Here is a 26,898-nt window from a genome sequence, read left to right as displayed (position 1 = left end):
AATGAAACGTGAAAGCAGGAGCTCGGAAGGTAAAGCTAGAAGATGATGGAGACTAATGTGTGGGAGAAAAAAGGATACCTTAAAAAAAGGAGGGAATATAATGCAAACTGTAAAAGCAGTAAGGGCATTCGGTTCAAATCTCATCTCCAGTCAGACTATCCTCCCGTCTGAACGCTGTTATAGTGCCACCTAAAGGCGACAGTGAGCAGAGATTTCACCACTGAGGAACCTCTGCAGCTCAAACTGCTGTTTCCAAGGTGAAGCATGAACCTTTAAAAGCTGCATAACAACTCCGGCAAAAGGTCTGAACTGCACCAGTCTGCATTATGATGCACAAGGGGGATGATTGTCAGGTGTCAACAAATGGATTGATTTCAGATCTCAACAGAAAACAACCTCTTCGGGGGGAAAGGAATCTGGCCTCCAACACATTTCTATTGTCCTGATGTTTTGGCAATTCAGATATGATGCTAGAAACAAAAACACATTGTGGCTTGTGCGTCATAAATAGAGCTGCGACGATTCAATTAAGAGACAAATAATCTCCAACCTTTTTGCTAATGGATCATTTAAGTGATTTATTTAATGCAACAATAGCAGAAGATGCAGTTTTCAGTTTCTGAAATTTCCTGCTTTTGTTTCACTTTTTAAAAATCGTATTTATCACATTCTGTTTCAAGTCAGTTTATCCACTTTGTGGCTATCGCTCCCTCCCAGCATGCAGCAGTAGAAACATCAAAACTCTTTCCTCTCGCACAAAATCAACTATGAAGAAAACTAGAAAAGAAAAACAATCTTTTAGCATGTAATGATAATCACATAGTACATCATTTCATAACAAGGTTCCTTTTCTTACAAAAAGACTACTTTGTGGTTGTAGGTGTTGGGTGGGGCTGAGGTGGGAGGTGTGGAGAGGTCGAATGTAGTGTTGCCTTCATCTCCACCTCAACAATAGTTTCTCAGGATGGCCTGCTCTATTACGACACGTCGCTCCGCGCTGCTGGTCTCCACTCGGCTTTCTCCTTTAGGTCCTCGTTCTGCTCCTCGAGGAGATCTGAGCTCCTCCGGTGGACTTGTGCTGTGTTCACAACAAACGCCAAGTACATTTGGGCTTCTGCAGGCGTACCTCCACGTAGACACCAACGTTTCTCTCCAACATTAATCCAGTTTACGACAGCGGCCCCAGAATAAACATTTTGCTGTGTGAACGGTCATGTTCATTATGTAACATCACAGCTCTTGAAACATGTCCAGTTTAATGCTGTGTTCACACCAAAGGGAAGCAAATCTTCGCCTTGTTACTCAGGACATTCGGGTAAAAATAAACATGTTTCTATGATGTAACTGCAATAAACGGACCAACAGGATCCGAAATCACTCATCATAATGCAGATTAGTAAGAAGTCTGAATTCATGCGATGTCCCGTCAAGCAAACGACTTTTAAAATGCTTGTTTTCTGAATGGGGTTTGGTTTGATCAAGGCTAACGTTGTAGCTGCTCCGTCAACACTAAAACAAATACCGTCATCGAAATGAGGCACAAAAACAGCAGCGACATTGTTTCTACACATTCATGTATTTACAGATTCTTGTCTTCACATTGAATTTGTTTGTTTGCCACGTGAAATAATTCCCTTTGAGTTTGATGTGAACACAACATTAGCTAGCGCTTGGATTTATTTATTCCTGTGTTTCAACGCTGCGGCTGCTCTCGTCACTCAGTGTCGTGTGTATATATATATATATATATATATATATATATATATATATATATATATATATATATATATATATATATATATATATATATATATATATATATATATATATATTCAATAAGGGCACCGAAACAACACATGTTGTTGCTCTTCAGCGTGTTTCTGGATTACCATTGGACATGAATGCAGCACGAGTGGCGGATGAGGACAGTTATCTATCGGCTCCAACATGGGAAGAGGAAGTGGTCGAACTCTGCGGCGAGGAGGCGTGTCGGGGGCACGGCGAGGGGAGGATCTACAGGGAGCCACATCCATGGAGAACAGCAGGTTCAGTTTACAGTCGGAGCAGAAGGGCGGGCAGGATTACTCAGAGGGGAAACAGAGGTGTGTGCGTTACAAAAGGTCCAACGAGGGCCCGTTTGTTCTCAGTGATTCTCTGAAACTGTACTCGGTGCAGGTAGAAGCTGGAGCCGACGTGAGGGAAGGAGAGGTGAGAGCAGGAGAGAGGGAGGGGGGGGGAAGGAAGGGTCTAATACTAGTGTCCAGGTTGCGGCCTGGCTGTCCGCTCTCAGCTCAGTTCATCTTCGGCGTTGTGCTGGTCCAGCAATTTGACGTGTGTGAAGGGAAAGTGGCCACGTTTGCCTTTACATTCACCCTCCCACTGGCCGTTCACGTTTATTTTGGTCACCTTCACCATGTCGCCCACCTGGGGAGGGAAGGGGGAGAGAAAAGGTGTGAGAGCGTTCAGCAGCACGCAGTAGTTACGTGATGTAACGAGTGTGAAGCTGTCGATGTTTGTGTCGTTTATTATTCAAACAAAAAAGATTCTTCTTGTGAAAAATAACTGCTTCAAAAGTTGTTTCCTGCTTCACAAGAAGAATCTTTCACTTCTTGCCGAGAACAAAAACATTTTATGTGAAACATGAATTAAATGTAGAAGCAATTACAAACATAAATTGGGCTTCTGTTCACGTCCTTGTGTTTTCTCCTACAGATTAAAACGCTCGTCACAGAGCAGCAGCAGCAGAAGCAGCAGCAGCTGAAGAAGCAGCAAAAGCAGCAGCAGCAGAAGCAGCAGCAGCTGAAGAAGCAGCAGCAGAAGCAGCAGCAGCTGAAGAAGCAGCAAAAGCAGCAGCAGCAGAAGCAGCAGCAGCAGCAGAAGCAGCAGCAGAAGCAGCAGAAGCAGCAGCAGCAAAAGCAGCAGCAGCAGAAGCAGCAGCAGCTGAAGAAGCAGCAGCAGCAGCAGCAGCAGAAGCAGCAGCAGAAGCAGCAGCAGCAGCAGCAGCAGAAGCAGCAGCAGAAGCAGCAGCAGAAGCAGCAGAAGAAGCAGAAGCAGAAGAAGCAGCAGCAGAAGCAGCAGCAGCAGCAGCAGCAGCAGCAGCAGCAGCAGCAGCAGCAGAAGCAGCAGCAGCAGCAGCAGCAGCAGCAGAAGCAGCAGCAGCAGAAGCAGCAGCAGCAGCAGAAGCAGCAGCTGAAGAAGCAGCAGCAGCTGAAGAAGCAGCAGCAGCAGCAGCAGCAGAAGCAGCAGCAGCTGAAGAAGCAGCAGCAGCAGCAGCAGCAGCAGCAGCAGAAGAAGCAGCAGCAGAAGCAGCAGCAGCAGCAGAGGCAGCAGCAGCAGAAGAAGCAGCAGCAGCTGAGAAGCAGCAGCAGCAGCAGCAGCAGAAGCAGAAGCAGCAGCGTATACTATCTAACAACTAAAAGAACATTTAGCCGCAAAACTGACGCGACAAAACAGATAAACATCGACCACCGTCATCGGCGAGCGCATCTTATTTGCTGATCGGAGTTAATGAGGAAAATATCAGCAGACGAGATTAAATTAAAAATACAGATAATCCTCTTGAAGGCATCGTTTCCAAAGAGCTGAAACAAACAGAACATTTACATCATTTATTTATTCTTTCTGTCATGTACAAAGCCCCCCCCCCCCCCCCCCGAGAGATCATTCAACCCAAAGACCAAACATGCAGCTGCTCAGTGTGGTGAAGTAATTGTGAACTCATCTCTCATATCAAATATTCATGGACATACTTCATCGCCTTTATGCAACATGTACAGAGTGAAGTATCTGGAGCAACAAATATATTGGCTAAATATTTACTCAACTGTATTACAATATTAATATTATTATTATTATTATTATTATTATTATTATCATCAGTTACACTTTCTCTTACAAGTACTGAGAACAGAATGATAACTACAATGTTCTATAACTGAAGCATGTTGAATCAGCTGTGAGCGTTTAAAATAATCTCCTATGGTTATTAATAATTTACAAATACTGCAGGTTCTCCGGTCTGTACTTTAACCTCACACACACCTTTTTTCTAAATATGTAACGTAACCGTTAATTTCAACAGTGAGCACCTGAGCTGCAGGTGAGATTAGCGCTGAGCTGCAGAGGAGCGGCCGCTGCGTCACTGAACCCGAGCAAACAAGACGAACACACAGTTTCAAAGTTCATGCCGTGTGTACGAACAGTCGGGACGCTCCTGCAGGAATCATCGTATCAGTGTGATGACCTGTTTCCAGTGAAGACGATCTTCCTCGTGGTAACTGGCAGCGCGACTCAATGAAAGTGTTTCTGTTGCTGACTTTAACTTTCTGTTTCCACGTCACGCAGCTGCTCAGCTGTGTTCGGCAGCTTCAGCTCCGTCACTGGGAGGATTTAGTTTAGTCCTACATTGTGGCGCTGCAACGACAGTCGACTCAAGACATCAAATCAAGACACCTTCGACATTAATTAACATTTTTTGTAACGTTCGCCGTTTACAGCATTTATAGAAAAAGTACCCAAAATATTTATTATTTGTTTGACAATTAATCGTCTGCTAAAATGTCATAATTAGCATCAGCTGTGTGCAGGTCTTGCTGTCGTGTGTAAATAAGGCTTCATGCAGCAGCATTCACAACGGATTGAGGTGCTGCTGATGTGCAGAATTATTATTATTACGTAACAGCAATTTGTTGATGTAAAGCAGGGGGGGGGAACCTCGAGGTAATTCATAAACACACGCAAAATAATCCACTATAAAAAAAGAAGAAAACACGAGACAGCAATAGAATAAAACGGGCGACTGACTGTTTTTCCAGGCCATGGTCAGGGTCCTTGAACACAACACGAGCGGAACGTGTCATCATGTGGTCACGTCATGTCAAACTTCGATATTAAACGAGACGGTCGTTGACATCAGTGAACGCAGCGTGGTGATTGTAACAAAGAGAAAGGTGGATGCGGAATGTCGCACTTTCCAGGAGAAATGGACGAACGATTATTTGCGGAAGTTAAAGGCCAGTGAGCCTAGTTTGTGCGGACGCGCTTGCAGTGATGAAAAATAATCTTGAGCGTCATTACAGCATGAAACATGCCGAACTGCACGAGCTGACAGGACGAGTGTTTGGATAAAGTTAACGCTCTTCAGTGGAGTTCGGCCCAACAAGCAGCTCTCTGCAGAGCGGAACATAACAACATGGACAGATAGAGAGGTAGACCCCCCCACCAAGAACACACTGTTGCACCACTGCTGTGCAGTTATCACTGCCATGTGCAATACTCACTTTATTTATATCACTTGGTACTTATATTATGTTTTATTCTATTTAATTATTGTGTACTGCCTTTTTACTTCATGTTCTTCTGCTGTGACGAGATAAATGTCCCCGCTGTGGGACTAATAAAGGATTTATAAACAAAGATACAGGATACAAAAGTTGATTTTTTGCATTTAGCATAAAAGAAAAGTGAAATGAACGAGCTGCTCTTAAAGACAACGTGCAGAAGTTATGAGTTCAATAATTAGTACGGCCCTCGAAGGATGTTTAAAAAATAAAATGGCCCTTGACATGAAAAAGGTCCCCCCCCCTGATGTAAAGGAACATACTGTAAAGTATATACTTTTTATATACTTAGTTTGCTCCTGGGCTTTTGAAATGATTAAAAATTGCACACTTGTTATTTATCTTTAACTATATAAACAGACTGAAATCTTCACAAAGACTGAAGTTAGTTTAAATCTAATGTTATAATAAGTCTGTATCCACAGCCTCAAGTGTTATTAAGACGCAGATAGACACAATATACTTATAATACACGATTAGGGCTGCAGCTAACAATTATTTTCATTATCAATTAATCTTACGATTTATTTTCTAGATTAATCGTCTATAAATAAATGTTCATCCCAGTTGAAGTCCAAGGTGATGCTTTATACATCTTGTTTCACTTTAATGTGATATAAAACAGACGCAGGAGAGGCTGCGAGCAGACGACTGTCTGCAGGAAGAATCTCTAAAACCATCAACACATTATTTCTGCAGATAATTGTCAGTTAGTTTCATTTACTAAAGATAAAGAGTGATCTTCACAACGACAGGTTTTCTGAAGACAACAAGACGTGAGATAATTATTAACTCCAGCGCCGCCTTGCTGAGTCACGATTAGCCAACTCCAGTGGTGAAAACAAGCACGTAGTTAAAAGCCAGACAGTCTCCCACAGGTGGGAGTGCCACCAACCAACTCATACAAAGATCATATTGAACCGAGCAAACCTGAAACCACCAGAGCAGCAGCAGGAGCAGACCCCAGGATGGATGGGTATCTTTACAGATACGTCGCTGCATCCTGCTCGACCTGCTCAGCTTGACTCCTGGCTTCACAGACCAGAGGAAACGGTTCTGTTCCCAAACACAAAGTATTTCCTTCCCCCAACGACCTGCTCCGCGGGAGCCCCGCTCTCGCTTCCGGACAGTTTAACTGCTCGGCCACGTGAGCAGGAGCCGAGCTTCAAGGGGGAAAAACTCAATTTCACTCACAGAAATCACCATTTGTGTTTGAGTTACTGAGCCCGCGTTGCATTTCAGTTTTTAAAGAAAGCTTTTCTCTCCGGCCTCCACGGTGAACGGAGAATCCACAGACAGAAAAGTCTCGATGAATGGAGCCAAAACTATCTGAAAACATATTCTTACAAACTCAGAATAATAAAGTCTCATTGATCCAGTCGTCCGTCACGACTTCACAAACACAAAACTTTCATCTAAAATATGACGTCCCGTCGGACGAGAAGCGCGCTGCACATGCGTGAGACTGTTTAAGCAGACGTGTGTCCAAGAGTCAAGTTTTGGAGAAATTCAATAATATTTCTTTGTTTTTTTAATTCTCCGTTCACCGTGGAAGATCAAATAAAGTTTTCTTCAAGATTTGAAGTGAGCACAGGGCGAGTGATCGATATTCCTTTAATTGCAGTTTTCATATTGGGGTTAAAACATCGTTCTGGTCTCTGCGGGGGAGATACAGTGAAACTGCTTATGTGGATCAAAACGCTTCAAATCATTCCTAAACAAACGCTGTTCAAATAATTCACTTTTGGGTCTTTGTATACGTGAAAACATTTAAAAATAAACTAAAAATGAGCACAAATGTAACAAAAAATAAATAAATAAATAAATAATATATATATATATATATATATATATATATATATATATATATATATATAGTTTAAAAATAAATATATAAAAAACATTTTTATATAAATATATAAAAAAGTTTGTTATATATTTATTTATATAAAAATGTTTTTTATATATTTATTTAAAAAGGATTTTTATATATATATATACACTGTCTGGTACCGCTGACTTAAGCTTTTACAATTCTCAAGTGTTCCACATTTCAGACACAATAATCGAGTGGCCAGTAGAACTGTACGTGACCTGCCACAGGGTCAAAAATGTAATTTCAGAACCTGCTCCCATGATGCTTTGCCCCACGGTAACCCGGCTGGCTACCTTGAAATCATCAATAAAAGAGAAAAGGTCTCTCCGGCTGAGCACTTTCTGACCTTGATTTCTCTTCCCCTGCTCAACAAATACTGAGACGCACAAGAGGAAAGAAGAAAGTATGTGAGCTCAGTGTCGACCAGCTTAAAGGACATGTCCCACATCCGTCTCCACCAGCTGTCTGCTTTCCTCCAGCACATGGTGAAGGAATGGTTTGGCTGTTTTAAAGTGTGGATGTATGAGAGAGTCAGTGTATCACCGACAGTAGAGGCAGTTTGTAGACACAGACAGGAAGCAGGAAGCTAAACAAAGTTCTGCTGTGGAAGTATTTTAGACACCTAAACAATTCAATATAAGTACGTTTTCACCACTTCACCTGGCTGTCAGACAGCCCTTTCCGACGTGGAACTGAAGCAGTTATATCCATTTATGCTCCTGCAAAAGCCACCAGACTCCATTGAAAGAAACAGTCATTTTACCTCGCACAACATGAGAGTTGCAGGTCTACCGCTGCATCGATCGATTAGTTTGTTTGTGGTATTGGGTGACATTGAGGAATCTGAACGAACTCTTTAAAACACTGAAGTCTCACAATAACACAAATTAACTAACCAATCAAGGCAGCGGGAGACCGGCACCTCCTGTGTGCTCTGAGGTAAATTACTGTTTTTATCAATAGAGTTTGGTGGCTTTGAAGAGCACAAAGATAACAGCTTTGATTCCCCGTCGGAAAGATCTGCCTGACAGTAAAGCCGTAAAGATATTCTACAAACTGCCTCTACTGTCGGTGATACACCGACTCTGGAGCAGTAACTCAAACAACAACGCTTCAAACTCTCCCTTTAAAGAGGTCGTATGGAGTAAAGAACAAACACCACCCACACTCGTCCATATTTACCTCTAAAGCCAGGGCGGTCTTGTCGTAGGCGTTGGGCACCCTCTTCTGTATGGCCCTGGCAAAGACGGGTCCATTCTGGAGATTTGGAAGGGGGGTGGGCTGGGCGTACTGGCTGGGGTCTCCAAGCAGTGGAGCGCCAGACTGGGCTGCAGAGCCGTCAGAGTTCCCTAGCATCCCCATTCCTCCCGGCGGCCCCCCAGGTACGCCAGGCCCCGCTACCGAATTCGGAGACGCCGGCCGGTACTTCTCCACGTACGGCACTGGGATCATCCCCGCCCGGCCTTCAGAGTTCTGGGCGTTCCACCACTGCTCCTCTGGCTTCTCCAGAACTCGGAGAATATCGCCCTTCCTAAACGGAAGATCCTCCTCGTCATTGCCGGGGAAATCGAAAAGTGCTCGGACAAACTCGTCTTCCAGGCGCTGCGGGGGGCCGCCGGGACCGAGGCTGATGAAGGAGGTGTGTTTGGACTTGTTGATGGGTTCTATTAAGGTGGTGGTGTCCAAGTAGTGGATTTTATAGAACTCTAGCAAAGCAGGGAGAGCTTCGAACTCCTGGTCACCGATACGGAACCTCGGATGGGCCGAAGCTGGAGCAAGTGAGGGAGAACATTATAATTTATTATACAAGAGACGGGCGACTATTGTCTTAATCTGATGACATCATGTAAACACGTCTGGACATATTTATCTTCTCTCTATAATTTCACTTGAAACTGTTCATGTTGCACTAAAGTTCTTAACTAAATGAGAAAGTATTTAATTCACACACAGTTCATATCATGTAGAAAGCATGATATATCGTGATATATCGTGATATATTGTGATATATTGTGATATATTGTGATATATTGTGATATAGGCATCGGGATATGAAGTGACCTGTATTGTGATGTATGAGATCTTAACCCTACGACACACTACCTGCTCTTGAATATTCAAATCTGGAACATTTGAAGCCTCTTTATTTCTGTAACAAAGCACGATGAGGGTGCTTTCCACAATGACCGGGAAGGAGTTTTTTGTTTCCTTATTTTGCATTTCGTTCCTAGTTCATGTTTGTCTTCTTCCTTGCACTAAAAAAGGTCTGTTTTGGAGGCATGAGGAAATATATTCTCCTGCACAGGAAAACCCCAGAAGTGGCAGGGGACAGCGTCTGGTCAAAGTCTATTAAACATGGCACCATGTCAGAGTTTTTTATAACATTTACAACTCTCTAAGGGTCATGCTGGTTAATTACGCGAATATTAAAATAAAAGTGCACCAGAAAAACGTGCACCATTCAGTCTCTATAATGCACAGAATCACTGTGTTGTATAACACCTAGAGAGGTGTATGCAACATGGAATTGACATGTGCCTGGCCTGCCATACAACACAGTGTAAAAGGCACGTTTGCGCATCTCCTTTGGTGCAAGTCATGCAAGAATGGTCACATCAGCACCCCCGAAAACAATACCTCCAAAAAACTATTTTACCTGGACCGGATTGTCGGTTGTTGCTGATGCTGTTAATGATGTAATGCGAGACTTTGGAGTTCTCCGACACCGACAGCACGTAGTCGCCGGGGCTGGTGATGGAGTCCCGGACCAGAAACACGCCGTGCCGCTGCCCCTGCAACAGAGACACTGCCTCCTGCCTGCTCAGCCGACCCCAGTACCAGCTGCCACGGTCCTCCGCGTCAAAATTTCCGGCCATGATAACCACTCCAAAGCCGAGGCTTCACCGGGCCTTCCCTTCTCTCCCTCCCGTTATCCACAAGCGAAGCCTTCAACTCATACAAAAACTTTAGCGCCTAGAGCACGTTTAGTAAACGGGCGACATCCGCAGCGAGCCGTTTGGACATCAACTCGCCGACGTAGAACTACAACTACGGAACAAAAAGGACTCTTATTTGGTTTGTGACCGGTATTAAGCTGCAATGATCATATAATGCGTTTTAGCGGCAGAATTCCAGCTACAATCCAGCGACCGATGACAACTAACTTCAAAAACTGAAATGGCGGATACGGGAAAACAAAAAAAGACCCCACTCACCGGATGTGACGTCGTAATGATGTGCGCCAGACGGAGACGGCGACGCACGATAAAAAAAAGAGAGAAAAAAACTTTATTGAAAAGATTCGAGTCATTACATTGAAAAAAAAAACATAGTTAATAAAAAAAAAGTGGAGTACATTGAGGATGTCTAAATAATCTAATAGTTTATAATACATTTTATAATTTTTGAGTTTTAGGTTTTCAAAAGTCGGTATCTTGAAAAGTAAGCTTATAAAAGGAAGGTAGTCTTTTAAGGCATTTCGTTTTGTGGATATAATATTTTGCTAATATATCAATATTTGTAATAATGTTTTTTTTTTTTACTTGCAGGTCAAACAGAGGAAAAGTAAATATGTGTGCAGGTGAAGTAGAAACCCATTACGGGCTGATACAAAACCTCACCTGAAAAGAGAGAAAATAATAAATAAATTATGATGCAAAATGGATTATCAATTAATATCTGTTACATGCCTAATCACATTGTAAACTATGATTAGCTGATAATGGGGGAAAAACATGTTGAAAACAGAATCAAATTCATAATTTTTTAAAGATATACAAAAGGACATATTTTAAGAAGTTATGCTGGTATAGATGACGGCAAAAGGTTGAAGACAAAAGAAGGGTTCTTCTGTAAATCAACTCAAAAAGAAGTAACATGAAAACAATCTACAAACATACATGTTCAATAGTTTCTCCTTCACAATCACAAAAAGTGCATCTATTGTTAACGATATTAGCTTTCGCAGGGTAGTACCTGTGTACAATCTTAAATTTAGACGCACCAGTGTCAAGCAACAAAGAATCTCAGATAGTAACAAAAAGCATCAACTTTTGTTATTTTGATGTGATGAATAAGTTGTGATCTCGAGAAAACAAATAAAACTTATGACGGGAAAACAGGGGAAATAAAATTTTGAACCATGAACGTTTAGGGCTTCTGTAGATGGGTTCAGAGACGATGTTAGAAGATGTTATTATGGTTATTATAGTCAATATGGGAGACGGATTCGTAGAGTTTCTCAATATTTGAGCAGATTTACATTTTGTGTTTTGACCCTTTAGAGAAATATGTCTTCCCGCCCCATAAAGTCCTAAGGCGGCAGCACAATAAAGTGTTTGTTTTGTGTTTTTGCAGACAGATTGCTCATCATACAAGCGTATAACTTTCAGGTAAAGTCTAAATATAACATAAGGCAAATCTTCTGTTGTAAACTTGATCTATTATAAATCAAATGTTCCTTTTCAGCAGTGACTAAACCAGTTATAGCTGTATATATATATATATATATATATATATATATATATATATATATATATATATATATATATATATATATATATATATTTCTTACAGTAACATTTTCGAATTTGTATAATAATCATTTGTATAAAAATGTTCTATTTTATTAATGTTCTGGACTTTTGCAGTACGTTGGCTGTATTTCTTCCTAATATATTTATTGTATGCACCAAACACCAAGGCAAATTCCTTATAAGTGAAAAAAACGTATTCTGATTCTTTGTAAACTCTAGTTTTGGAGTAAAGTGCTCCTCCTGTTCATTAAACTCTGTTTAACTTGACACCCTGTGCTGCATGGTGGTGGGTCGTTGTAAAAGCTCATTATTGCACCAGATCAGCAGCAGGTCTGTAATTATACTGCAGACACAGAGAATCTATGTTTTTAATTCAAAGCTCTCGTAAAAAATATCGAGCACATTAACTGGGTAGATAATGGCTTGGTTGCAAATTGTAAGTTTGGCCACTAGGTGTCAGACAAATATTGTCAGAAATTCTGAAACATTTCAATATCCATATTGTTAATACTTAACTTTCAAGGTTGGATATCCACAATCATGATTATAGAGGTACACATGAAAATGTAATATTTGGGGCTCATAATTTCCACAAGAGGATGAATAAAGTATCTTATATTCTGTATTTAATACAGTTTTGTTTAATGGAATACAAAAATGTAATATTCAGATATACTTGTGCCCTGGATAGAAAGTGAAACATTCACGCAGTCGAAAACTCCTTCCTGCATTTGGCAGTTTAAAATGTTTTACTTTTAGCCTGGATATGTGTTTAACTTCTTCGGATTTGTCTATTAAAGTAGTTTACATTTTAACGAAAGGATGAATGATGTGGAGCTATTCTTGAGCCCTTAATATGATATTTTAAACCGTTATAAATCTATAAATGTCGACTCTGGTGGGACTTGAACCCACAACCTTTGAATGGCTTAACCTGAGCATATCTAGAAGTCCAATGCGCTGTCCATTGCGCCACAGAGCCACACTTTGTAAGTTACCGACAAGATAAATTATTTTTGCAGACTTGTTATTTGCGACATTATCAAAGATGTGTAGCGGTGTTAGTTTTACGAAGGTTGTGGGATCGCTTCCCATCATGGTTGACCTTTCAATGTTTACAGGATAGGGATGCTGCACAGTAAATTTAACTGTTGACAGCTTTGTTTACCTCACAATTATTTGGTTCTTTACAGGTACTAGAGTGTCTACACTACTGATATTTAACACCATTATAAATCTATAAATGTCGACTCTGGTGGGACTCGAACCCACAACCTTTGAATGGCTTAACCTGAGCATATCTAGAAGTCCAATGCGCTGTCCATTGCGCCACAGAGCCACACTTTGTAAGTTACCGACAACATAAATTATTTTTGTAGACTTGTTATTTGCGACCTTATCAAAGATGTGTAGCAGTGTTAGTTTTACGAAGGTTGTGGGATCGCTTCCCATCATGGTTGACCTTTCAATGTTTACAGGATAGGGATGCTGCACAGTAAATTTAACTGTTGACAGCTTTGTTTACCTCACAATTATTTGGTTCTTTACAGGTACTAGAGTGTCTACACTATGATATTTAACACCATTATAAATCTATAAATGTCGACTCTGGTGGGACTCGAACCCACAACCTTTGAATGGCTTAACCTGAGCATATCTAGAAGTCCAATGCGCTGTCCATTGCGCCACAGAGCCACACTTTGTAAGTTACCGACAACATAAATTATTTTTGTAGACTTGTTATTTGCGACATTATCAAAGATGTGTAGCGTGTTAGTTTTACGAAGGTTGTGGGATCGCTTCCCATCATGGTTGACCTTTCAATGTTTACAGGATAGGGATGCTGCACAGTAAATTTAACTGTTGACAGCTTTGTTTACCTCACAATTATTTGGTTCTTTACAGGTACTAGAGTGTCTACACTATGATATTTAACACCATTATAAATCTATAAATGTCGACTCTGGTGGGACTCGAACCCACAACCTTTGAATGGCTTAACCTGAGCATATCTAGAAGTCCAATGCGCTGTCCATTGCGCCACAGAGCCACACTTTGTAAGTTACCGACAAGATAAATTATTTTTGTAGACTTGTTATTTGCGACATTATCAAAGATGTGTAGCTGTGTTAGTTTTACGAAGGTTGTGGGATCGCTTCCCATCATGGTTGACCTTTCAATGTTTACAGGATAGGGATGCTGCACAGTAAATTTAACTGTTGACAGCTTTGTTTACCTCACAATTATTTGGTTCTTTACAGGTACTAGAGTGTCTACACTATGATATTTAACACCATTATAAATCTATAAATGTCGACTCTGGTGGGACTCGAACCCACAACCTTTGAATGGCTTAACCTGAGCATATCTAGAAGTCCAATGCGCTGTCCATTGCGCCACAGAGCCACACTTTGTAAGTTACCGACATAATAAATTATTTTTGCAGACTTGTTATTTGCGACATTATCAAAGATGTGTAGCTGTGTTAGTTTTACGAAGGTTGTGGGATCGCTTCCCATCATGGTTGACCTTTCAATGTTTACAGGATAGGGATGCTGCACAGTAAATTTAACTGTTGACAGCTTTGTTTACCTCACAATTATTTGGTTCTTTACAGGTACTAGAGTGTCTACACTATGATATTTAACACCATTATAAATCTATAAATGTCGACTCTGGTGGGACTCGAACCCACAACCTTTGAATGGCTTAACCTGAGCATATCTAGAAGTCCAATGCGCTGTCCATTGCGCCACAGAGCCACACTTTGTAAGTTACCGACAAGATAAATTATTTTTGCAGACTTGTTATTTGCGACATTATCAAAGATGTGTAGCGTGTTAGTTTTACGAAGGTTGTGGGATCGCTTCCCATCATGGTTGACCTTTCAATGTTTACAGGATAGGGATGCTGCACAGTAAATTTAACTGTTGACAGCTTTGTTTACCTCACAATTATTTGGTTCTTTACAGGTACTAGAGTGTCTACACTATGATATTTAACACCATTATAAATCTATAAATGTCGACTCTGGTGGGACTCGAACCCACAACCTTTGAATGGCTTAACCTGAGCATATCTAGAAGTCCAATGCGCTGTCCATTGCGCCACAGAGCCACACTTTGTAAGTTACCGACAACATAAATTATTTTTGTAGACTTGTTATTTGCGACCTTATCAAAGATGTGTAGCGTTGTTAGTTTTACGAAGGTTGTGGGATCGCTTCCCATCATGGTTGACCTTTCAATGTTTACAGGATAGGGATGCTGCACAGTAAATTTAACTGTTGACAGCTTTGTTTACCTCACAATTATTTGGTTCTTTACAGGTACTAGAGTGTCTACACTATGATATTTAACACCATTATAAATCTATAAATGTCGACTCTGGTGGGACTCGAACCCACAACCTTTGAATGGCTTAACCTGAGCATATCTAGAAGTCCAATGCGCTGTCCATTGCGCCACAGAGCCACACTTTGTAAGTTACCGACATAATAAATTATTTTTGCAGACTTGTTATTTGCGACATTATCAAAGATGTGTAGCTGTGTTAGTTTTACGAAGGTTGTGGGATCGCTTCCCATCATGGTTGACCTTTCAATGTTTACAGGATAGGGATGCTGCACAGTAAATTTAACTGTTGACAGCTTTGTTTACCTCACAATTATTTGGTTCTTTACAGGTACTAGAGTGTCTACACTACTGATATTTAACACCAGTTATAAATCTATAAATGTCGACTCTGGTGGGACTCGAACCCACAACCTTTGAATGGCTTAACCTGAGCATATCTAGAAGTCCAATGCGCTGTCCATTGCGCCACAGAGCCACACTTTGTAAGTTACCGACAACATAAATTATTTTTGTAGACTTGTTATTTGCGACCTTATCAAAGATGTGTAGCGTTGTTAGTTTTACGAAGGTTGTGGGATCGCTTCCCATCATGGTTGACCTTTCAATGTTTACAGGATAGGGATGCTGCACAGTAAATTTAACTGTTGACAGCTTTGTTTACCTCACAATTATTTGGTTCTTTACAGGTACTAGAGTGTCTACACTATGATATTTAACACCAGTTATAATCTATAAATGTCGACTCTGGTGGGACTCGAACCCACAACCTTTGAATGGCTTAACCTGAGCATATCTAGAAGTCCAATGCGCTGTCCATTGCGCCACAGAGCCACACTTTGTAAGTTACCGACAAGATAAATTATTTTTGCAGACTTGTTATTTGCGACATTATCAAAGATGTGTAGCGGTGTTAGTTTTACGAAGGTTGTGGGATCGCTTCCCATCATGGTTGACCTTTCAATGTTTACAGGATAGGGATGCTGCACAGTAAATTTAACTGTTGACAGCTTTGTTTACCTCACAATTATTTGGTTCTTTACAGGTACTAGAGTGTCTACACTATGATATTTAACACCATTATAAATCTATAAATGTCGACTCTGGTGGGACTCGAACCCACAACCTTTGAATGGCTTAACCTGAGCATATCTAGAAGTCCAATGCGCTGTCCATTGCGCCACAGAGCCACACTTTGTAAGTTACCGACAACATAAATTATTTTTGTAGACTTGTTATTTGCGACATTATCAAAGATGTGTAGCGGTGTTAGTTTTACGAAGGTTGTGGGATCGCTTCCCATCATGGTTGACCTTTCAATGTTTACAGGATAGGGATGCTGCACAGTAAATTTAACTGTTGACAGCTTTGTTTACCTCACAATTATTTGGTTCTTTACAGGTACTAGAGTGTCTACACTACTGATATTTAACACCGTTATAAATCTATAAATGTCGACTCTGGTGGGACTCGAACCCACAACCTTTGAATGGCTTAACCTGAGCATATCTAGAAGTCCAATGCGCTGTCCATTGCGCCACAGAGCCACACTTTGTAAGTTACCGACAAGATAAATTATTTTTGCAGACTTGTTATTTGCGACATTATCAAAGATGTGTAGCGGTGTTAGTTTTACGAAGGTTGTGGGATCGCTTCCCATCATGGTTGACCTTTCAATGTTTACAGGATAGGGATGCTGCACAGTAAATTTAACTGTTGACAGCTTTGTTTACCTCACAATTATTTGGTTCTTTACAGGTACTAGAGTGTCTACACTACGATATTTAACACCAGTTATAAATCTATAAATGTCGACTCTGGTGGGACTCGAACCCACAACCTTTGAATGGCTTAACCTGAGCATATCTAGAAGTCCAATGCGCTGTCCATTGCGCCACAGAGCCACACTTTGTAAGTTACCGACAAGATAAATTATTTTTGCAGACTTGTTATTTGCGACATTATCAAAGATGTGTAGCGGTGTTAGTTTTACGAAGGTTGTGGGATCGCTTCCCATCATGGTTGACCTTTCAATGTTTACAGGATAGGGATGCTGCACAGTAAATTTAACTGTTGACAGCTTTGTTTACCTCACAATTATTTGGTTCTTTACAGGTACTAGAGTGTCTACACTACGATATTTAACACCGTTATAAATCTATAAATGTCGACTCTGGTGGGACTCGAACCCACAACCTTTGAATGGCTTAACCTGAGCATATCTAGAAGTCCAATGCGCTGTCCATTGCGCCACAGAGCCACACTTTGTAAGTTACCGACAAGATAAATTATTTTTGCAGACTTGTTATTTGCGACATTATCAAAGATGTGTAGCGGTGTTAGTTTTACGAAGGTTGTGGGATCGCTTCCCATCATGGTTGACCTTTCAATGTTTACAGGATAGGGATGCTGCACAGTAAATTTAACTGTTGACAGCTTTGTTTACCTCACAATTATTTGGTTCTTTACAGGTACTAGAGTGTCTACACTACGATATTTAACACCGTTATAAATCTATAAATGTCGACTCTGGTGGGACTCGAACCCACAACCTTTGAATGGCTTAACCTGAGCATATCTAGAAGTCCAATGCGCTGTCCATTGCGCCACAGAGCCACACTTTGTAAGTTACCGACAAGATAAATTATTTTTGCAGACTTGTTATTTGCGACATTATCAAAGATGTGTAGCGGTGTTAGTTTTACGAAGGTTGTGGGATCGCTTCCCATCATGGTTGACCTTTCAATGTTTACAGGATAGGGATGCTGCACAGTAAATTTAACTGTTGACAGCTTTGTTTACCTCACAATTATTTGGTTCTTTACAGGTACTAGAGTGTCTACACTATGATATTTAACACCATTATAAATCTATAAATGTCGACTCTGGTGGGACTCGAACCCACAACCTTTGAATGGCTTAACCTGAGCATATCTAGAAGTCCAATGCGCTGTCCATTGCGCCACAGAGCCACACTTTGTAAGTTACCGACAAGATAAATTATTTTTGCAGACTTGTTATTTGCGACATTATCAAAGATGTGTAGCTGTGTTAGTTTTACGAAGGTTGTGGGATCGCTTCCCATCATGGTTGACCTTTCAATGTTTACAGGATAGGGATGCTGCACAGTAAATTTAACTGTTGACAGCTTTGTTTACCTCACAATTATTTGGTTCTTTACAGGTACTAGAGTGTCTACACTATGATATTTAACACCAGTTATAAATCTATAAATGTCGACTCTGGTGGGACTCGAACCCACAACCTTTGAATGGCTTAACCTGAGCATATCTAGAAGTCCAATGCGCTGTCCATTGCGCCACAGAGCCACACTTTGTAAGTTACCGACAAGATAAATTATTTTTGCAGACTTGTTATTTGCGACATTATCAAAGATGTGTAGCGGTGTTAGTTTTACGAAGGTTGTGGGATCGCTTCCCATCATGGTTGACCTTTCAATGTTTACAGGATAGGGATGCTGCACAGTAAATTTAACTGTTGACAGCTTTGTTTACCTCACAATTATTTGGTTCTTTACAGGTACTAGAGTGTCTACACTATGATATTTAACACCATTATAAATCTATAAATGTCGACTCTGGTGGGACTCGAACCCACAACCTTTGAATGGCTTAACCTGAGCATATCTAGAAGTCCAATGCGCTGTCCATTGCGCCACAGAGCCACACTTTGTAAGTTACCGACAAGATAAATTATTTTTGCAGACTTGTTATTTGCGACATTATCAAAGATGTGTAGCGGTGTTAGTTTTACGAAGGTTGTGGGATCGCTTCCCATCATGGTTGACCTTTCAATGTTTACAGGATAGGGATGCTGCACAGTAAATTTAACTGTTGACAGCTTTGTTTACCTCACAATTATTTGGTTCTTTACAGGTACTAGAGTGTCTACACTATGATATTTAACACCATTATAAATCTATAAATGTCGACTCTGGTGGGACTCGAACCCACAACCTTTGAATGGCTTAACCTGAGCATATCTAGAAGTCCAATGCGCTGTCCATTGCGCCACAGAGCCACACTTTGTAAGTTACCGACAAGATAAATTATTTTTGCAGACTTGTTATTTGCGACATTATCAAAGATGTGTAGCGGTGTTAGTTTTACGAAGGTTGTGGGATCGCTTCCCATCATGGTTGACCTTTCAATGTTTACAGGATAGGGATGCTGCACAGTAAATTTAACTGTTGACAGCTTTGTTTACCTCACAATTATTTGGTTCTTTACAGGTACTAGAGTGTCTACACTATGATATTTAACACCATTATAAATCTATAAATGTCGACTCTGGTGGGACTCGAACCCACAACCTTTGAATGGCTTAACCTGAGCATATCTAGAAGTCCAATGCGCTGTCCATTGCGCCACAGAGCCACACTTTGTAAGTTACCGACAAGATAAATTATTTTTGCAGACTTGTTATTTGCGACATTATCAAAGATGTGTAGCGGTGTTAGTTTTACGAAGGTTGTGGGATCGCTTCCCATCATGGTTGACCTTTCAATGTTTACAGGATAGGGATGCTGCACAGTAAATTTAACTGTTGACAGCTTTGTTTACCTCACAATTATTTGGTTCTTTACAGGTACTAGAGTGTCTACACTATGATATTTAACACCATTATAAATCTATAAATGTCGACTCTGGTGGGACTCGAACCCACAACCTTTGAATGGCTTAACCTGAGCATATCTAGAAGTCCAATGCGCTGTCCATTGCGCCACAGAGCCACACTTTGTAAGTTACCGACATAATAAATTATTTTTGCAGACTTGTTATTTGCGACATTATCAAAGATGTGTAGCGGTGTTAGTTTTACGAAGGTTGTGGGATCGCTTCCCATCATGGTTGACCTTTCAATGTTTACAGGATAGGGATGCTGCACAGTAAATTTAACTGTTGACAGCTTTGTTTACCTCACAATTATTTGGTTCTTTACAGGTACTAGAGTGTCTACACTATGATATTTAACACCATTATAAATCTATAAATGTCGACTCTGGTGGGACTCGAACCCACAACCTTTGAATGGCTTAACCTGAGCATATCTAGAAGTCCAATGCGCTGTCCATTGCGCCACAGAGCCACACTTTGTAAGTTACCGACATAATACATTTTTTTTGCAGACTTGTTATTTGCGACATTATCAAAGATGTGTAGCGGTGTTAGTTTTACGAAGGTTGTGGGATCGCTTCCCATCATGGTTGACCTTTCAATGTTTACAGGATAGGGATGCTGCACAGTAAATTTAACTGTTGACAGCTTTGTTTACCTCACAATTATTTGGTTCTTTACAGGTACTAGAGTGTCTACACTATGATATTTAACACCATTATAAATCTATAAATGTCGACTCTGGTGGGACTCGAACCCACAACCTTTGAATGGCTTAACCTGAGCATATCTAGAAGTCCAATGCGCTGTCCATTGCGCCACAGAGCCACACTTTGTAAGTTACCGACATAATAAATTATTTTTGCAGACTTGTTATTTGCGACCTTATCAAAGATGTGTAGCGGTGTTAGTTTTACGAAGGTTGTGGGATCGCTTCCCATCATGGTTGACCTTTCAATGTTTACAGGATAGGGATGCTGCACAGTAAATTTAACTGTTGACAGCTTTGTTTACCTCACAATTATTTGGTTCTTTACAGGTACTAGAGTGTCTACACTACGATATTTAACACCGTTATAAATCTATAAATGTCGACTCTGGTGGGACTCGAACCCACAACCTTTGAATGGCTTAACCTGAGCATATCTAGAAGTCCAATGCGCTGTCCATTGCGCCACAGAGCCACACTTTGTAAGTTACCGACAATATAAATTATTTTTGCAGACTTGTTATTTGCGACATTATCAAAGATGTGTAGCGGTGTTAGTTTTACGAAGGTTGTGGGATCGCTTCCCATCATGGTTGACCTTTCAATGTTTACAGGATAGGGATGCTGCACAGTAAATTTAACTGTTGACAGCTTTGTTTACCTCACAATTATTTGGTTCTTTACAGGTACTAGAGTGTCTACACTACGATATTTAACACCATTATAAATCTATAAATGTCGACTCTGGTGGGACTCGAACCCACAACCTTTGAATGGCTTAACCTGAGCATATCTAGAAGTCCAATGCGCTGTCCATTGCGCCACAGAGCCACACTTTGTAAGTTACCTGACAAGATAAATTATTTTTGCAGACTTGTTATATGCGACATTATCAAAGATGTGTAGCGGTGTTAGTTTTACGAAGGTTGTGGGATCGCTTCCCATCATGGTTGACCTTTCAATGTTTACAGGATAGGGATGCTGCACAGTAAATTTAACTGTTGACAGCCTTGTTTACCTCACAATTATTTGGTTCTTTACAGGTACTAGAGTGTCTACACTATAATATTTAACACCATTATAATTCTATAAATGTCGACTCTGGTAGGACTCGAACCCACAACCTTTGAATGGCTTAACCTGAGCATATCTAGAAGTCCAATGCGCTGTCCATTGCGCCACAGAGCCACACTTTGTAAGTTACCGACAAGATAAATTATTTTTGCAGACTTGTTATTTGCGACATTATCAAAGATGTGTAGCGGTGTTAGTTTTACGAAGGTTGTGGGATCGCTTCCCATCATGGTTGACCTTTCAATGTTTACAGGATAGGGATGCTGCACAGTAAATTTAACTGTTGACAGCTTTGTTTACCTCACAATTATTTGGTTCTTTACAGGTACTAGAGTGTCTACACTACGATATTTAACACCATTATAAATCTATAAATGTCGACTCTGGTGGGACTCGAACCCACAACCTTTGAATGGCTTAACCTGAGCATATCTAGAAGTCCAATGCGCTGTCCATTGCGCCACAGAGCCACACTTTGTAAGTTACCGACAAGATAAATTATTTTTGCAGACTTGTTATTTGCGACATTATCAAAGATGTGTAGCGGTGTTAGTTTTACGAAGGTTGTGGGATCGCTTCCCATCATGGTTGACCTTTCAATGTTTACAGGATAGGGATGCTGCACAGTAAATTTAACTGTTGACAGCTTTGTTTACCTCACAATTATTTGGTTCTTTACAGGTACTAGAGTGTCTACACTACGATATTTAACACCATTATAAATCTATAAATGTCGACTCTGGTGGGACTCGAACCCACAACCTTTGAATGGCTTAACCTGAGCATATCTAGAAGTCCAATGCGCTGTCCATTGCGCCACAGAGCCACACTTTGTAAGTTACCGACAAGATAAATTATTTTTGCAGACTTGTTATTTGCGACATTATCAAAGATGTGTAGCGGTGTTAGTTTTACGAAGGTTGTGGGATCGCTTCCCATCATGGTTGACCTTTCAATGTTTACAGGATAGGGATGCTGCACAGTAAATTTAACTGTTGACAGCTTTGTTTACCTCACAATTATTTGGTTCTTTACAGGTACTAGAGTGTCTACACTACGATATTTAACACCGTTATAAATCTATAAATGTCGACTCTGGTGGGACTCGAACCCACAACCTTTGAATGGCTTAACCTGAGCATATCTAGAAGTCCAATGCGCTGTCCATTGCGCCACAGAGCCACACTTTGTAAGTTACCGACAAGATAAATTATTTTTGCAGACTTGTTATTTGCGACATTATCAAAGATGTGTAGCGGTGTTAGTTTTACGAAGGTTGTGGGATCGCTTCCCATCATGGTTGACCTTTCAATGTTTACAGGATAGGGATGCTGCACAGTAAATTTAACTGTTGACAGCTTTGTTTACCTCACAATTATTTGGTTCTTTACAGGTACTAGAGTGTCTACACTACGATATTTAACACCGTTATAAATCTATAAATGTCGACTCTGGTGGGACTCGAACCCACAACCTTTGAATGGCTTAACCTGAGCATATCTAGAAGTCCAATGCGCTGTCCATTGCGCCACAGAGCCACACTTTGTAAGTTACCGACAAGATAAATTATTTTTGCAGACTTGTTATTTGCGACATTATCAAAGATGTGTAGCGGTGTTAGTTTTACGAAGGTTGTGGGATCGCTTCCCATCATGGTTGACCTTTCAATGTTTACAGGATAGGGATGCTGCACAGTAAATTTAACTGTTGACAGCTTTGTTTACCTCACAATTATTTGGTTCTTTACAGGTACTAGAGTGTCTACACTACGATATTTAACACCTTTATAAATCTATAAATGTCGACTCTGGTGGGACTCGAACCCACAACCTTTGAATGGCTTAACCTGAGCATATCTAGAAGTCCAATGCGCTGTCCATTGCGCCACAGAGCCACACTTTGTAAGCTACTGACAAGATAAATTATTTTTGCAGACTTGTTATTTGCGACATTATCAAAGATGTGTAGCGGTGTTAGTTTTACGAAGGTTGTGGGATCGCTTCCCATCATGGTTGACCTTTCAATGTTTACAGGATAGGGATGCTGCACAGTAAATTTAACTGTTGACAGCCGTGTTCACCTCACAATTATTTGGTTCTTTACAGGTACTAGAGTGTCTACACTATAATATTTAACACCATTATAAATCTATAAATGTCGACTCTGGTGGGACTCGAACCCACAACCTTTGAATGGCTTAACCTGAGCATATCTAGAAGTCCAATGCGCTGTCCATTGCGCCACAGAGCCATACTTTGTAAGTTACCGACAAGATAAATTATTTTTGCAGACTTGTTATTTGCGACATTGTCAAAGATGTGTTGCGGTGTTAGTTTTACGAAGGTTGTGGGATCGGTTCCCTTCATGGTTGACCTTTCAATGTTTACAGGATAGGGATGCTGCACAGTAAATTTAACTGTTGACAGCTTTGTTTACCTCACAATTATTTGGTTCTTTACAGGTACTAGAGTGTCTACACTACGATATTTAACACCGTTATAAATCTATAAATGTCGACTCTGGTGGGACTCGAACCCACAACCTTTGAATGGCTTAACCTGAGCATATCTAGAAGTCCAATGCGCTGTCCATTGCGCCACAGAGCCACACTTTGTAAGTTACCGACAAGATAAATTATTTTTGCAGACTTGTTATATGCGACATTATCAAAGATGTGTAGCGGTGTTAGTTTTACGAAGGTTGTGGGATCGCTTCCCATCATGGTTGACCTTTCAATGTTTATAGGATAGGGATGCTGCACAGCATATGTAGAAGTCCAATGCACTGTCCAATGCGCCACAGAGCCACACTTCATGGTTGACCTTTCAATGTTTACAAGATACGGATGCTGCACAGTAAATTTAACTGTTGACAGGTTTGTTTACCTCACATCCATTTTGTGAGTGAGTGAGTGAGTGAGTGAGGGAGTGAGTGAGTGAGTGAGTCACTCAGTGTACAGTACATCATCTGATTGATGTTATCTGCACCAGCATATTGCACATTTTTCATCAAGGGATGAACACAGAAGGTGTAAGGACAGAGGGTGTAAGGACAGAGGGTCTAATGACAGTAATAAGTAATGGGTACATATTTTGCTATACTTTACCTTCTGAAAGAGGTCATGCCACTTCCGCTGCCTCCGGGCTGGTTTATTGCCTCCTCCAGGAGGCCAAACCCCAGAGCTGGCAAATGCCCTCAGCCGTGCCATCCACTCTCTGTCTCCCATGCCCTTTGTGGCTTTTAGGTTTAGTGCTCATCTAAAGATAACATGGAAATAATAACGGTAACAATAGCTTCATGAGTACAGTCAAATAACACTATTAGTTAAGCAATGTTATTGGTTATTAATACATGTTATCTATACATATTAACATATTCATACACAGAGCCACACATTAATATAACTGTAATTAATGTGTAAACTTCTAAAGGTTTTCTTTAATCTTTAGTCTGAGGATGTTTGACAATCTGCAGTTTTTAATTCATTTCATGTCTGTTAATGATCAATCAGATAATAGAGAGATTAAAGAGAAGACAATGAGTCATCGCACACTAATCACTGATTGATCTTCCCTTAAAGTCTCAGTGATTTAACATCCCATCACACTCACAGGAAACTGAAGTTATGTGCACACACATCTTTTTGTATTTCAAGTTGTTTTAAATCTTATGTTTAAATATTCAAGTGATGCTTTATTCAACATTAGCTCGGCTTGGTGCGTGTGCGTGTGCGTGTGCGTGTGTGTGTGCGTGTGTGCGTGCCAAAACAAGTGAAGTGAAACTGACTCAGTATTTCAGTTCTATCTTCAGATATGTCTGTGTTTTAAAAGTCTCATTCTTATATTATATTATACCACTAGTTGTTATTTAACTGATCAAACAAAGACCAAAGAAATATAAAGTTTATAAGAAAGTATTGTTGTGTTCTTTCTTTACACCACTGTGTATTATTTTAAATACTACTGGTGCACTCACTAAATCACTGCTCATATAAATACAAACTATAATACTAGAATATAGCTGCTCTTTCTGTGGACAGAAAGCCAGATGACCTCATTATAATATTCAGTTTCAGTCCCTGCAGGTTTTCACACTGAAGTTTGGACTAAACACGTGAGAACAGCTCACTGACTTCTGTCAGTTGCTGCTTTGATCTGCTGCAGATCACACATTACTGTCCACACCTCTGGTTTCACTGCATATTCACTGTGTCGTGAAGCACGCTGTGCCAGTGCGTCCTTTTCATAATCTATCTGCACAATTAACTGTTTGTTTTGATCCTTTTTAGTTGTATTTTCTTCTGAATAAAATGTCATTGACAAGTCAACATCTGCAGATTATTCAACTCAAACATGATCTGCAGCCTGGAAGGAAACGAGAAACAAAAAGCAAATGTTTTCCTTTAGTCCGCGGATGAATAAATGTTTCCAATGGAAAAAATAATGTTTGACTGTAAGGGTGTCTGTGGAAAGTGAAAACATCCTCAAACAAGTGAAACTGCAGAGGGAATAAAATATTTTGATATAGATTTGAACTGTGTAGACAAGAATGACAGCATTGATTGTTTACCCTTTTTTATTTTAGCTCTAATGTATATACATATACATATATATTTATATATATATATAAATATATATGTATACATAAATATATATATACATATACAAATATATATATATATACATATACATATATATATATTTATACATATGTATTTATATATATATATAAATATATATGTATACATAAATATATATATATATATATACATATACAAATATATATATATGTATATATATATACACATATATATATATTTATATATATATGTGTATATATATATATACATATATATATATACACATATATATATAAATATATATGTATATATAAATGTATAAATATATATGTATATACATATGTACATAAATATATATATATATATATATATATGTAAATATATATGTATACATAAATATATATATACATATATATATACATATGTATTTATATATATAAATATATATGTATACATATATATTTATACATATATATATTTATATATATGCATATACATAAATATATATTTATTTAATTATAAATATAATATATATTTTAAATATAATCTTTTGTATTCATATTTGTATATTATATATTTGTTATAAAGTTTTTTGTTTACAGTAAACTACACACTATGTCTGTTTAACTCTTAAAGATGTAATTATCCATCATGGACATAAAGGAAAAGCTATGTTGTTTAATTTGTCTTTTTTGTTTGTATTTTAATCTAGTTACTTTTATTTATCGTGTCATGGGCAATTATATCAATAGTTTAGTTATGCTTTTAATTTTAATTATATATGCTGTATATATCA

At 39.6% G+C, this 26,898-nt stretch overlaps 1 protein-coding gene and 33 non-coding genes across 35 annotated transcripts; all 34 read right to left on the bottom strand.

Annotated features, from left to right (window-relative positions):
- Positions 1 to 1,818: 1,818 nt before the first annotated feature.
- crk (v-crk avian sarcoma virus CT10 oncogene homolog) lies at positions 1,819 to 10,443 on the bottom strand. Of its 2 annotated transcripts, none has more exons than XM_029446628.1 (3): positions 9,872 to 10,443; positions 8,398 to 8,984; positions 1,819 to 2,424 (listed from the first exon to the last, which is right to left on the bottom strand). In XM_029446628.1, the coding sequence occupies exons 1-3, from the start codon at positions 10,089 to 10,091 to the stop codon at positions 2,287 to 2,289; spliced, it is 945 nt and encodes a 314-aa protein (XP_029302488.1). In that variant the 5' UTR covers positions 10,092 to 10,443; the 3' UTR covers positions 1,819 to 2,286. The 2 variants fall into 2 exon arrangements, with proteins under 2 accessions (XP_029302488.1, XP_029302490.1); XM_029446630.1 differs by lacking the exon at positions 1,819 to 2,424 and adding an exon at positions 3,366 to 3,581.
- Positions 10,444 to 12,640: 2,197 nt separating this feature from the next.
- On the bottom strand, positions 12,641 to 12,732 carry trnar-ucu (transfer RNA arginine (anticodon UCU)). Its single transcript is given in 2 exon segments — positions 12,641 to 12,676; positions 12,696 to 12,732. It is a non-coding gene; the product is annotated as a tRNA-Arg (tRNA).
- A 265-nt stretch (positions 12,733 to 12,997) lies between these two features.
- On the bottom strand, positions 12,998 to 13,089 carry trnar-ucu (transfer RNA arginine (anticodon UCU)). The gene is given in 2 exon segments: positions 12,998 to 13,033; positions 13,053 to 13,089. It is a non-coding gene; the product is annotated as a tRNA-Arg (tRNA).
- A 264-nt stretch (positions 13,090 to 13,353) lies between these two features.
- Positions 13,354 to 13,445, bottom strand: trnar-ucu (transfer RNA arginine (anticodon UCU)). Its single transcript is given in 2 exon segments — positions 13,354 to 13,389; positions 13,409 to 13,445. It is a non-coding gene; the product is annotated as a tRNA-Arg (tRNA).
- Positions 13,446 to 13,708: 263 nt separating this feature from the next.
- trnar-ucu (transfer RNA arginine (anticodon UCU)) lies at positions 13,709 to 13,800 on the bottom strand. The gene is given in 2 exon segments: positions 13,709 to 13,744; positions 13,764 to 13,800. It is a non-coding gene; the product is annotated as a tRNA-Arg (tRNA).
- Positions 13,801 to 14,064: 264 nt separating this feature from the next.
- On the bottom strand, positions 14,065 to 14,156 carry trnar-ucu (transfer RNA arginine (anticodon UCU)). Its single transcript is given in 2 exon segments — positions 14,065 to 14,100; positions 14,120 to 14,156. It is a non-coding gene; the product is annotated as a tRNA-Arg (tRNA).
- A 264-nt stretch (positions 14,157 to 14,420) lies between these two features.
- trnar-ucu (transfer RNA arginine (anticodon UCU)) lies at positions 14,421 to 14,512 on the bottom strand. The gene is given in 2 exon segments: positions 14,421 to 14,456; positions 14,476 to 14,512. It is a non-coding gene; the product is annotated as a tRNA-Arg (tRNA).
- Positions 14,513 to 14,775: 263 nt separating this feature from the next.
- trnar-ucu (transfer RNA arginine (anticodon UCU)) lies at positions 14,776 to 14,867 on the bottom strand. Its single transcript is given in 2 exon segments — positions 14,776 to 14,811; positions 14,831 to 14,867. It is a non-coding gene; the product is annotated as a tRNA-Arg (tRNA).
- A 264-nt stretch (positions 14,868 to 15,131) lies between these two features.
- trnar-ucu (transfer RNA arginine (anticodon UCU)) lies at positions 15,132 to 15,223 on the bottom strand. The gene is given in 2 exon segments: positions 15,132 to 15,167; positions 15,187 to 15,223. It is a non-coding gene; the product is annotated as a tRNA-Arg (tRNA).
- A 266-nt stretch (positions 15,224 to 15,489) lies between these two features.
- Positions 15,490 to 15,581, bottom strand: trnar-ucu (transfer RNA arginine (anticodon UCU)). The gene is given in 2 exon segments: positions 15,490 to 15,525; positions 15,545 to 15,581. It is a non-coding gene; the product is annotated as a tRNA-Arg (tRNA).
- Positions 15,582 to 15,845: 264 nt separating this feature from the next.
- trnar-ucu (transfer RNA arginine (anticodon UCU)) lies at positions 15,846 to 15,937 on the bottom strand. Its single transcript is given in 2 exon segments — positions 15,846 to 15,881; positions 15,901 to 15,937. It is a non-coding gene; the product is annotated as a tRNA-Arg (tRNA).
- Positions 15,938 to 16,201: 264 nt separating this feature from the next.
- On the bottom strand, positions 16,202 to 16,293 carry trnar-ucu (transfer RNA arginine (anticodon UCU)). The gene is given in 2 exon segments: positions 16,202 to 16,237; positions 16,257 to 16,293. It is a non-coding gene; the product is annotated as a tRNA-Arg (tRNA).
- Positions 16,294 to 16,558: 265 nt separating this feature from the next.
- On the bottom strand, positions 16,559 to 16,650 carry trnar-ucu (transfer RNA arginine (anticodon UCU)). Its single transcript is given in 2 exon segments — positions 16,559 to 16,594; positions 16,614 to 16,650. It is a non-coding gene; the product is annotated as a tRNA-Arg (tRNA).
- Positions 16,651 to 16,915: 265 nt separating this feature from the next.
- Positions 16,916 to 17,007, bottom strand: trnar-ucu (transfer RNA arginine (anticodon UCU)). The gene is given in 2 exon segments: positions 16,916 to 16,951; positions 16,971 to 17,007. It is a non-coding gene; the product is annotated as a tRNA-Arg (tRNA).
- A 264-nt stretch (positions 17,008 to 17,271) lies between these two features.
- On the bottom strand, positions 17,272 to 17,363 carry trnar-ucu (transfer RNA arginine (anticodon UCU)). Its single transcript is given in 2 exon segments — positions 17,272 to 17,307; positions 17,327 to 17,363. It is a non-coding gene; the product is annotated as a tRNA-Arg (tRNA).
- Positions 17,364 to 17,627: 264 nt separating this feature from the next.
- On the bottom strand, positions 17,628 to 17,719 carry trnar-ucu (transfer RNA arginine (anticodon UCU)). Its single transcript is given in 2 exon segments — positions 17,628 to 17,663; positions 17,683 to 17,719. It is a non-coding gene; the product is annotated as a tRNA-Arg (tRNA).
- A 264-nt stretch (positions 17,720 to 17,983) lies between these two features.
- On the bottom strand, positions 17,984 to 18,075 carry trnar-ucu (transfer RNA arginine (anticodon UCU)). Its single transcript is given in 2 exon segments — positions 17,984 to 18,019; positions 18,039 to 18,075. It is a non-coding gene; the product is annotated as a tRNA-Arg (tRNA).
- Positions 18,076 to 18,340: 265 nt separating this feature from the next.
- Positions 18,341 to 18,432, bottom strand: trnar-ucu (transfer RNA arginine (anticodon UCU)). Its single transcript is given in 2 exon segments — positions 18,341 to 18,376; positions 18,396 to 18,432. It is a non-coding gene; the product is annotated as a tRNA-Arg (tRNA).
- A 264-nt stretch (positions 18,433 to 18,696) lies between these two features.
- On the bottom strand, positions 18,697 to 18,788 carry trnar-ucu (transfer RNA arginine (anticodon UCU)). Its single transcript is given in 2 exon segments — positions 18,697 to 18,732; positions 18,752 to 18,788. It is a non-coding gene; the product is annotated as a tRNA-Arg (tRNA).
- Positions 18,789 to 19,052: 264 nt separating this feature from the next.
- On the bottom strand, positions 19,053 to 19,144 carry trnar-ucu (transfer RNA arginine (anticodon UCU)). The gene is given in 2 exon segments: positions 19,053 to 19,088; positions 19,108 to 19,144. It is a non-coding gene; the product is annotated as a tRNA-Arg (tRNA).
- A 264-nt stretch (positions 19,145 to 19,408) lies between these two features.
- trnar-ucu (transfer RNA arginine (anticodon UCU)) lies at positions 19,409 to 19,500 on the bottom strand. Its single transcript is given in 2 exon segments — positions 19,409 to 19,444; positions 19,464 to 19,500. It is a non-coding gene; the product is annotated as a tRNA-Arg (tRNA).
- Positions 19,501 to 19,764: 264 nt separating this feature from the next.
- On the bottom strand, positions 19,765 to 19,856 carry trnar-ucu (transfer RNA arginine (anticodon UCU)). The gene is given in 2 exon segments: positions 19,765 to 19,800; positions 19,820 to 19,856. It is a non-coding gene; the product is annotated as a tRNA-Arg (tRNA).
- A 264-nt stretch (positions 19,857 to 20,120) lies between these two features.
- On the bottom strand, positions 20,121 to 20,212 carry trnar-ucu (transfer RNA arginine (anticodon UCU)). Its single transcript is given in 2 exon segments — positions 20,121 to 20,156; positions 20,176 to 20,212. It is a non-coding gene; the product is annotated as a tRNA-Arg (tRNA).
- A 264-nt stretch (positions 20,213 to 20,476) lies between these two features.
- On the bottom strand, positions 20,477 to 20,568 carry trnar-ucu (transfer RNA arginine (anticodon UCU)). The gene is given in 2 exon segments: positions 20,477 to 20,512; positions 20,532 to 20,568. It is a non-coding gene; the product is annotated as a tRNA-Arg (tRNA).
- A 264-nt stretch (positions 20,569 to 20,832) lies between these two features.
- On the bottom strand, positions 20,833 to 20,924 carry trnar-ucu (transfer RNA arginine (anticodon UCU)). Its single transcript is given in 2 exon segments — positions 20,833 to 20,868; positions 20,888 to 20,924. It is a non-coding gene; the product is annotated as a tRNA-Arg (tRNA).
- A 264-nt stretch (positions 20,925 to 21,188) lies between these two features.
- On the bottom strand, positions 21,189 to 21,280 carry trnar-ucu (transfer RNA arginine (anticodon UCU)). The gene is given in 2 exon segments: positions 21,189 to 21,224; positions 21,244 to 21,280. It is a non-coding gene; the product is annotated as a tRNA-Arg (tRNA).
- A 265-nt stretch (positions 21,281 to 21,545) lies between these two features.
- On the bottom strand, positions 21,546 to 21,637 carry trnar-ucu (transfer RNA arginine (anticodon UCU)). The gene is given in 2 exon segments: positions 21,546 to 21,581; positions 21,601 to 21,637. It is a non-coding gene; the product is annotated as a tRNA-Arg (tRNA).
- A 264-nt stretch (positions 21,638 to 21,901) lies between these two features.
- On the bottom strand, positions 21,902 to 21,993 carry trnar-ucu (transfer RNA arginine (anticodon UCU)). The gene is given in 2 exon segments: positions 21,902 to 21,937; positions 21,957 to 21,993. It is a non-coding gene; the product is annotated as a tRNA-Arg (tRNA).
- Positions 21,994 to 22,257: 264 nt separating this feature from the next.
- Positions 22,258 to 22,349, bottom strand: trnar-ucu (transfer RNA arginine (anticodon UCU)). Its single transcript is given in 2 exon segments — positions 22,258 to 22,293; positions 22,313 to 22,349. It is a non-coding gene; the product is annotated as a tRNA-Arg (tRNA).
- A 264-nt stretch (positions 22,350 to 22,613) lies between these two features.
- trnar-ucu (transfer RNA arginine (anticodon UCU)) lies at positions 22,614 to 22,705 on the bottom strand. The gene is given in 2 exon segments: positions 22,614 to 22,649; positions 22,669 to 22,705. It is a non-coding gene; the product is annotated as a tRNA-Arg (tRNA).
- A 264-nt stretch (positions 22,706 to 22,969) lies between these two features.
- Positions 22,970 to 23,061, bottom strand: trnar-ucu (transfer RNA arginine (anticodon UCU)). Its single transcript is given in 2 exon segments — positions 22,970 to 23,005; positions 23,025 to 23,061. It is a non-coding gene; the product is annotated as a tRNA-Arg (tRNA).
- Positions 23,062 to 23,325: 264 nt separating this feature from the next.
- On the bottom strand, positions 23,326 to 23,417 carry trnar-ucu (transfer RNA arginine (anticodon UCU)). Its single transcript is given in 2 exon segments — positions 23,326 to 23,361; positions 23,381 to 23,417. It is a non-coding gene; the product is annotated as a tRNA-Arg (tRNA).
- A 264-nt stretch (positions 23,418 to 23,681) lies between these two features.
- On the bottom strand, positions 23,682 to 23,773 carry trnar-ucu (transfer RNA arginine (anticodon UCU)). Its single transcript is given in 2 exon segments — positions 23,682 to 23,717; positions 23,737 to 23,773. It is a non-coding gene; the product is annotated as a tRNA-Arg (tRNA).
- A 264-nt stretch (positions 23,774 to 24,037) lies between these two features.
- trnar-ucu (transfer RNA arginine (anticodon UCU)) lies at positions 24,038 to 24,129 on the bottom strand. The gene is given in 2 exon segments: positions 24,038 to 24,073; positions 24,093 to 24,129. It is a non-coding gene; the product is annotated as a tRNA-Arg (tRNA).
- Positions 24,130 to 26,898: the final 2,769 nt, after the last annotated feature.

This window comes from Cottoperca gobio, chromosome 13, assembly GCF_900634415.1.
Source record: "Cottoperca gobio chromosome 13, fCotGob3.1, whole genome shotgun sequence".
Lineage (NCBI taxonomy): Eukaryota > Metazoa > Chordata > Actinopteri > Perciformes > Bovichtidae > Cottoperca > Cottoperca gobio.
The sequence above is the reverse complement of the archived record's forward strand: the minus strand, read 5'-3'. Positions and strand labels throughout refer to the sequence as shown.